The 9919-nt window shown below is 40.9% G+C and overlaps 1 protein-coding gene across 1 annotated transcript in view; it reads right to left on the reverse strand.

Annotated features, from left to right (window-relative positions):
* LOC113620917 (putative tetratricopeptide repeat protein 41) overlaps positions 1-9919 on the reverse strand; it is an 81682-nt gene that overhangs the window by 63762 nt on the left and 8001 nt on the right. The window contains exon 2 of the mRNA XM_027107367.1: positions 3314-3549. Within this exon, the coding sequence (XP_026963168.1) occupies positions 3314-3549 (236 nt within the window). The remainder of the gene's footprint in view (positions 1-3313; positions 3550-9919) is intronic.

Raw genomic sequence — 9919 nt, forward strand, 5'->3', positions numbered from 1 at the left:
ATTGCCTAATTAAAGTCAAGGTGTTCTGGACTGCCAAAATGTCCTCCTGTCTCTGGAGACACCTACATCTCCCAGAGTTTGGGTGGGTTTTTTTTTTTTTACATGCAGTGAGGCAGGAAAATGAACATCAGGTAGTTTAACCTGGTAAGGTCTCAAGCTATCTTATACCCCCATAGTTAACTGGGCTGCCTTGTGGCTCAGGTTAGGGCCAGAATAACCTAGAGGACCAACAGTTTGGCCAAGGTTAGCTTCAAATTTCAAGATCCTGGACAGAACTGGAAATGATCCCACAGTCTAATGGATCTCTTTAGCTCACCCTGAACCTCACCCACTAGTCTCAGGCATCTCCAAGGACCTCAGAGTGCTTCTGAAGGTCAAGAGTGTGAACTGAGGGCTTCCCTGGTGGTGCAGTGGTTGAGAGTCCACCTGCTGATGCAGGGGACACAGGTTCGTGCCCCGGTCCAGGAGGATCCTACATGCCGCGGAGCGGCTGGGCCCGTGAGCCATGGCCGCTGAGCCTGCGCGTCCGGAGCCTGTGCTCCGCAAGCTATGAGATTCTGGAACTATCTGGGTGATTAAAGGGTATCGAAGATCCAAAAGAAAAGTAATTTAGCCTTTTTTCTGAAGATTTTGTAATAATCCATCCATTCTGTACCTTCTACTGCAGACATGTAGTCCATATATTACATATTCAAAACTAAAGTCTAAAACAAGCTAATATTTCAATAATAACCAAAATCAAAGACTAAGGAGAATACTATGGAGAAATAATCTGTCTCTAACCCAAATATACAGGAAGGCTTGATTCTTGAACATGTTAGTAAATATTAATGAATGCAGTTCAGATTGAGACTAGTCAAAGAATATCACTATTAACCATACTTCAGGCCTTAGCCAAATATATACTATATTCTTCCAGGACTCTTTTCTTTTTTTTTTTTTTTTTTGCGGTACGCGGGCCTCTCCCGCTGCGGAGCACAGGCTCCGGACGCACAGGCCCAGCGGCCATGGCTCATGGGCCCAGCCGCTCTGCGGCACGTGGGATCCTCCCGGACCGGGGCACGAACCCGTGCCCCCCGCATCGGCAGGCGGACTCCCAACCACTGCGCCACCAGGGAAGCCCAGGACTCATTTTTTACGATTCATTCTCATTAGCCTAATATGTGTCAGGCACTGTTTTCAGGTATTTTACACACATTATTATACACATTATCTTGAGTTCAAAGGTCGTTAATGCTAACTCAGTAAATAGAAGAAACCAAGGCTTACCAATATTACCATTTTCTCAAAGTCACAGAACTAGGAACTAAAAAATCTTGGATCTGAGAGCATTTCTGTTGTTGGACATTCTAAAACTCCGAGCTCGTAGTAAATATTCAGGATATTTTGGGGCTGCCCAACTTCTATTCACCCTACCCTAATTCCAGTAACAGCCCCAGATTATCATTTGGGGTCCCACCTTGTCCCAACTCTCACTTCATGTTATTGTAGTGGGTCTGACTCCCTCCAGCTCCAGACGTGGCATATGACCCAAGTTTAGCCAATCAGAGCATCACATTCTCTTGGCACCAGTGACAGAGTCAGATACAAACATATAGTCCAAGTCCGGCTAATCAGAGACAGAAAGACTTAATCCTAGGACTTTGAGCCATTCCTGCTGGACCTGAACCTGGAGCTGCTACAGCCACCTTCCCTCCATTATGGAGGCGCCAAGGAGTTGAGGCAACATCAGGACAGCAGAGCCATGCAGAGAAATAGTGAGAAACCAGGGCCTGGTAACCTCATTTGAGCCAGTGGACGAAGCCTGAGCTGAACACAGACCCAATCCTGGGCTTTAAAGTTATATAAACTAAAATTCCCTGTCTGTTGGAGCCAGTCCGAGTCACTTTCAACCCAAAGAGTAACGATTGTTACAATATTCTTTTCTAGGACTCCAAAATAATTTGGCTTGTAGGCAGAGTTTTGTTTGACCAGCACAGGTGGGATTTTGTGCCCCACCCCCAACAATGGATGTGAATGACTTTAGGTGGGTCAACGCCCTTCCATGCAGTTGACTACAGATCCATCTGCCCCCCTATCATATTAGAAGGACTATGCCTGCCTGGTCCCTGAAAGCATCTGAGAATGCACCACCTGCATTTTGCACTCCCACATTAATTGGGCCCTTACAACAGTAACTCACAATCTTTTTTGGGTCATTAAACCTTTTCAGAATCTGATCAAAGACACAGGCCAACTTCCTACCGCCCAAAACACACATCTGCATATAAACATTCTCTTTTTCATATAAATTTAGGGCATCACAGATCCCTCCCAAAGTCTGTCTAGGTGAAGAATCTCTGCCCTGCTCTGATGTTGTTCCTCCCTTTTTAATCTGTACATGTCCATGACACAGTATTTTCAGAATAAATGTAACCATTTCATTCAGAGGCAACAGGATGCCAGGCAGTGCTTCTCAAACTTTAATGTGCCTGCAACTCACCTGGTCATCTTTATTAAAATGCAAATTCTAATTCAATAGACCCAGAATGCATTTCTAGGAAGTTCCTAGGTGATGCCGAGGCTACTGGTGCACGGATCACTTACTCTGAGTAGTAAGTGTGAAGGCAAACGAGCATGGATTTTGGAGTCAAAAGGACTTGGGTTCAAATCCTAGAATGATCCCTCACTGGTGAAGTGACATTAGGTAAGTCACTTAACTGCTACACAGCAGCTTTCATTTGTTCATCTGTAAAACAGGAATTAGAGCACCTACCTTGCAGGGCTAAACCTTGAAGATTAAATGCGATAACGTGCAAAAAGCACATGACAATTAATAAAAGTTCTCTCCTCTTTAGATCAGGATTTCTCAACCTTGGCATTGTTGACATTTTGGGTTGGAAAATTCTTTATTATGAGGGGCAGTCCTGTGCACTGTAGGATGTTTAGCAGTGACCCTGACCTCCACCTGTTAGATGCCAGTAGTACACCCCCAACTGTGACACCAAAAATGTGACACCAAAGATGTAGCCAAAAATCCCTTGGGGGCAAAATCAGCCCTGGTTGAGAACCTCTGCTCTATATCTACATGTTAACTGCCAGATATTTTAGGTCTTCTCTGAGCTCCTTGACTTCCTAAATCCTCTTCCATGACCCACTATTTGTTCTCAGTTTCAAAAATCTTCAAATGAAGAAATGCATGTTACAGGAATATGGTAATAACTTTAAATGCTCAAGGAATATTTTCAACCATTTAAAAATTCCTTTCACAAGGAAGACATACAAAACACATGGACCTATGACAACAGACTTAGCTATCTCCATATTTACTAACCTATATTTTCCATGATTAAAGTGGGTAAAGTTTCTCTATCACAACCAACCAGTCCTTGAGAACCAGGCTCACCCAACTCATGGAGATCTCTGTACAACCTGACAGGTAGTCCTTTGCTAATAATCTTGGCCTTAAGCTTTCCAATCTTTAATTTTTCCTCATTGTTGATCAGAAAACCTGCAGACACCATCTCCTCCTTTTCCTCGTCCATAGGCTTCAGCAGCATGGTTCCCGTCCTAAAGTAAAAATACTGAAATTGAGACTCATTCAGAAATGCTGCTTGGATGATCTCTAACTCAATCAGACTGCGGTTGGGATTCTCCAGGACCCAAGGATAACAGTTTCTTGCAGCAACATAGAGATTCTGTTCCATTATGGATAAACTTGACAAGTCAGTTGCCTTGGAGAACATGACAGGTGAGTAGTCAGGGAGAAAGTCCCCATATGTCTGACCCAGCAAGCAGATAAAAAAGGGAAAGCAGCTGTTCACGCAGTCCAGACAGAGCTTCAGATGTTGCTAGTGGAGACAAAAATGTTGTCTAAATAGATTGAAGGGTAAGGGCGCCTGGGCCTTCAATGCTGACCACCTCAGGTCCACAGCTTTGAAACACGCACCCCGGGAACTGCAGAATTCGCTCAGCTGAGGGAAGCTGGAGTTTGCCAAATAGTCTCTCTCTTCCTGAAAATCATCCAGAGTCGAGCAGATGTAAGGCTGAATGGGTTTCTGGGGCTTTAAAAGGAATTGGGCAGACCTGTCTACATTCTCATTTGCCTCCTGGCTCATTTCACTTTGCTCAGAGACGACATCACCCTTAAAACAATTTTCATCCTGGTGCAGCCACTGACCTCCACTGCTTCTATGACTTCCCCCTAATTATGTTCACTATAAACAGATTGAAATCTTTCCCCAAAATGCCTTCTTTCTTATAGATATTTGAAGGTGAGTGATGTCAACCAATGGACAGATCAGAGTTGAGACACAATCTAGTTTAAGTTAGGAGTGAAAAAGAAAAAAACACATTCTTTTTTAGGATTACAGGAAGTCCACGGCTCCTCTGTTTCCCCAAAGCTTTTGCTGAAGAGCTGAGAACCACGGGTGATGAGTGGGCACTGGTTACAAGGCTCTCCCTCTTTTCCTCAGCCCCCCATTCCACCTTCCCGGTGTTCCGTTGGCCACCTGCTCCTTCTGCCACACTGTGAATTTGAAAACTACACAAGGGGACTTGCTAAGAGTGTGAAAAGGAAGGCAAATGCAGAAAAGGAGCCTAGTGTATCCAGCAACAGAATAAGCCAAGACCCATGACTGTGACCAGAAGCAAGAATGAAAATAGGTATGAAGTTGAGGTCAGGACAAGAGGAACAAATCAAAATGTAATAAGGGCCAAGACCAGTAATGTACCTGGCATCCGAGAGGCAAAGAAGTCTGGATCTAAGAATCTGATGGAGTTCTGTGATCATTTTTATCTTAAGTTGTGCAGGCTCATACGACACTCCATTCACCTACATGCACTGGGAATTAAATTCCACTGACCTAATGGAAAAACACACGCCCTCCAGCAACGATGTAGATATGCTTGCACATTGCTCAGAAGCAAAATATTCAATGAAAACTACTTAGCTTTACGAGCTTTTTCTTTTTTTTTCTTTCCGGTACGCGGGCCTCTTACTGCTGTGGCCTCTCCCGTTGCGGAGCACAGGCTCCGGACGCGCAGGCCCAGCGGCCATGGCTCACGGGCCCAGCCGCTCCGCGGCATGTGGGATCTTCCCGGACCGGGGCACGAACCCGTGTCCCCTGCATCGGCAGGCGGACTCTCAACCACTGCGCCACCAGGGAAGCCCACGAGATTTTTCTTGATGCAACTTATTTCCATACCAAATGTTGCTTTATTGGTTATGTTTGTTGCTTTCACCTACAGAGAAACATACCGTGTTATCACGTATAGGGCAATTTTCCATCAAGACCACCTGACAAGAATATAATAATACATTACCTTTTAAAAAAAGTGTTAACCCTTTTGCATTTAATTGTCACAATAATCCTACGATAGATAATATTACCACCCTACTTTACTGATGAAGAAAGAAAAGTTCAGACAGGATAAGCAACGTGTCTAAAGGTACCTGGCTAGTAAGTGAAGAGCTAGGATCTAAAAGCAGGTCAGCCTGACTCCAGGACACATACATTATACTGCCTCCATATAATAGAGATAAGACTCTAGGTCTTGAAGATACCACAAATCAATAGGTACGAAACACCTATGCAATAATGATACTGTAATAAAGAGGCGACAATCTGAAAAAATTAATTTAATTTAATCTCACACAAACAAAATCTAAAAGATGACAGAATAGGCATCATGGACACTTTATTAATAGACTTTTCACCTGCCACGTAGGAGGCTAGAATTAGATTATCAGACCTTGAAAATATCCATGTTTTCCTATTCCCAAATGATCAGAGGTAGTAATTTCTATCTTGGTCTCTACCAGGTCCCCAACACCTAGTATAAGGACTGGCTCAGAGTAGGTGACAGGTAAATAATTGTTGAATGAAAGAATTTAATATGTTTTAAATGAAAAGAAAACATAATTAAATATTTATCAAACCTGGAAAGGACTTCCAAAACTTATACGCTGTAGAAGAAATCACAAAAGAATAGATAATAACTACATTTTAAAAATACTTAGGGACTTCCCTGGTGGCACAGTGGTTAAGAATCCACCTGCCAATGCAGGGGACACAGGTTGGATTCCTAGTCCGGGAAGATCCCACATGCCACGGAGCAACTAAGCCCATATGCCACAACTACTGAGCCCACGCTCTAGAGCCTATGAGCTGCAACTACTGAACCTGTGGGCCACAACTACTGAAGCCCACATGCCTAGAGCCCGTGCTCAGCAACAAGAGAAGCCACCGCAATGAGAAGCCCTCACACCATAATGGAGAGTGGCTCCCACTCACCGCAAGTAGAGAAAGCCCACGTGTGCAGCAACGAAGACCCAACACAGCCAAAAATAAATAAATAAATACATTCATTAAAATAAATAAATAAAAATAAAAATACTTAAAGGCAAACAACAGACTTTAAAAATATTTGCCACAAATAAATTTATCTTTATTCTAAGAAAAATACTGATATCCTAGTTGACATATAAGCAAAAGATACAAACAGATAAAAAGAAAAATAATACAAGAATACATATAAAAGCATATTTAACCTTTCCAGAATTCAACGAAATTTAAAAGTAAGCAATTATACAGATTTTTTTGAGTACACATAGTTATCTAAATATTGGTGAAATTTATACCTCACATATATCTATGGAATTGTAAACTGGTAATTCTGGAAAGCCATTAGAAGGTATATTTGGAAAGTAAATGGCAATATACTTCAAAATATATTAAAGTGTTTTTAATTTTTGACTCAATGATTCTACTTTCTGGGAATCACTCCAAGGAAATAATCAAAATAGTGAGCAACTATAGTCATTAGATGTTCATTGTTTATGATAGAAAAAATAGTAAAAGAAAGAAAGAAAACTAAATGGTCTCCACAAAGGACATAACTAAGAGGATAAAAGTATAACTAAGAGGATAAAAGTATAGCCACTGATGGCAAGTGGTACGTATGTTTAAAAGACAGTTACAGACTTCTGCTTCCAGCCATGATAAAATAACAGGGACTAGACTTACCTATCCTCTTCAAAAAATTAGAAAACTGGACAAAATATAAGAATTAGCTGTTTTCAGACATTATACATCAGGCAGTACAGAAGTGTGTGATCCCAGAAAGAAGTAAACTAGAGGAGCTATATTATTATCAGAAAAAGTAGACTTCAGAACAAGTGTTACTAGGAATAGAAAGTGACATTACATAATGATAAAGTAGTCGGTCTACCAAGAAGACATAATAATCCTAAGTGTGTAGGCACCTAACAACAGAGCTTCAAAATACACAAAGCAGGGACTTCCCTGGTGGCGCAGTGGTTAAGACTCCATGCTCCCCATGCAAGGGACCCAGGTTCGATCCCTGGTCAGGGAGCTAGATCCCACATGCATGCCGCAACTAAGTGTTCACATGCCACAGATAAGAGGCTGCATGCCGCAACTAAAGAGCCACTGAGCTGCAACTAATGAACCCACGAGCTGCAACTAAGGAGCCCACCTGCTGTAACTAAGACCTGGTGCAACCAAATAAATAAATAGATATTTTTTTAAAAAAACTTAACAATCACTTATTTAAAAAAAATACACAAAGCAAAACTGGTAAAATGAAAGGAGAAATAGATACACCCTTAATACAGTTAGAGATTTCAACACTCCTCTCAAGTAATCAGTAGTTTAAATAGACAGATATCAGCAAGGATATAGAAGATCTGAAAAACACTATCAGGCAACTTCATTTTTTTGAACATTCCACCCAACAACAGGAGAATACAGGTTCTTCTCACATGCACATAGAACAAGCACCAAAATAGACCAGGTTCTAGGCCAAAGGTCAGCAAACTACAGCCAAAAGGCTAAGGCCCACCTGTTGCCTGTTTTTATAAAGAACATTTGATCAGAACACAGCCACTTTCATTCATATTAAGTATTTCATATTACAACAGCAGAGTTGAGTAGTTATGACAGAGGTCAAAGGGCCCACAAAAACTAAAATATTTTCTATCTGGCCCTTTAAACAATAAGTTTGCCAACCTGAATTCTAGGCCATAAACCAAAACTCAACACATCTGAAAGAACTGAAATTATATAAAATATGTTCTCTAACCCCAATGGAATTAAATTTGAAACTGATAACAGAAAGATACCTGAAAAATTCACACAAATTTTGGAAATTAAATATTATTTCTAAATAACTCATGGATTGAAGAGGAAGGCAAACAAAAATGGTGACAGAAAGCAGATCTTTAGTTGCCTTGCGGAGCATGGGGAGGAAATAACTGGGAAGGGTCACAAGGGAACTCTTTAGGGCAACAGGAATGTTTTCTATCATAAATATAATGGTAGTTAGATGTAGGCATTCATCAGAACTTACCAACTGATCACTTAAAATGGGTGCAATTTATTTTATATAAATTAGACCAAAATATAGTTGATTCTTTAAAAATCTGAGGACTATATACCAAGAGAAAAAGGTTTATAAGTAAGGGTTAAGTGAGAAGGAGAAAAAAATAAGTATAGGCCATAATAATAACAGTGCTAATAAAACACAGCTAAATATGGGAAACAGCACAGTGCAGAAGTCAAAGGTCCAAATTCAGAACACCAGTTCCCAGGATTCAAGTCCTTACAGTAAGTGTCGTAAATTCACCATGCTTCAGTTTCCTCATCTGCAGAACAGGGATTACAGAATCTATATCATAAAATGCTTAAAAAGATTAAACAAGTTATTGGATTGCGAAATGCTAACAACAGTGCCTATAACGAATAGTCAGTGAATGTTAAGTATCATTATTAGAGAAATGCACGTGAGGTAAAAACAGGAAAGAAAAATGATATAGTAGCTGTGTTAGAATGGTAAGATTAAGACAAATCCATTTCTCTGATCATAGTAACTATAGCTACATTACTTTATAATTAAAATGAAAAATGAAAAAACCATAATTCCACAACTTGCTCCACAACTGCTGATAAAGAACCCTCCCAGTTTTTGCAGAAATAGGGGATTAATGGTGGGGGGAGAGGGGAGAGGAACAGAGGAGACCTAAATAGAAGAAGGAGTTATTTTGGAGTAGAAATTAGATAAAGAAAAGTAGGACATGACTCTTTATTTTTCTTTAAAACAATGTTAAGTCAAAAAATTTAACTAGAAACTTTTCGTTATTACTGTAAGTGCAAAACCCTTATCACATGTCACAAATAGATAGTATCCATAAAAATAAATGCATTAAAAAGCAAAGTACTGAATAAATTCTATTTAGATACACTTCTCTTTTTATGGAGAAAGTAGATTAACATGTACTTATTAGAGAGGCATTTAAGACAAACTTGGACCAAACTGACTTTCTCTTGGTATAATCAGAAACACGGAAAAAGAACTGAAAGGCTCCAACATCTGTGCCAGAGAATCAAAGTTACTTAATATTTGTCCCTGGCCCACCTGATGGCAGCAAGTGCATCAAAGTGGCATCTCCCACATTGTCGGGGATACAGAGGTTGAGCATGGGCTTTGGAGTCATATAAAACCTGCCCCAAGATCTCACTCTGACACTAGTTCCTGCAGCTGTAAATCTGGAAACAATGACCACCCATTTGGCAGGATTAAATGATACTTTGCATAATAAGCACCTAATAAACATTTTTTAAAATAAAAATTTGTTTTCTTTTAACACTGCTAAGGTGGACACTTTAAGAAAGAACATTCCCTAGTAAGGGCTGAGGCATCCTGTTGCAGTGCCTTAAAGAGAGTGTCCATGCCACTTGGATGCCCATTGCTACCCTGGGTCCTGTCAATCCTGAGGCTTGGTGTCTAGCTTTTCCTTCCATTCTGGGACCTGCTTCACTGTCTCTTCACTAAGTCTCCTGCTCTTGAAAGAGGAAGGAAGGAAGGAAGGGAGGGAGGGAGGAAGAGGGAGGGAGGGAGGAAGAGGGAGGGAGGGAGG

Source organism: Aethalodelphis obliquidens, unplaced genomic scaffold, assembly GCF_003676395.1.
Source record: "Aethalodelphis obliquidens isolate GAN/ISIS:26980383/991018 unplaced genomic scaffold, ASM367639v1 scaffold8, whole genome shotgun sequence".
Taxonomy (NCBI): domain Eukaryota; kingdom Metazoa; phylum Chordata; class Mammalia; order Artiodactyla; family Delphinidae; genus Aethalodelphis; species Aethalodelphis obliquidens.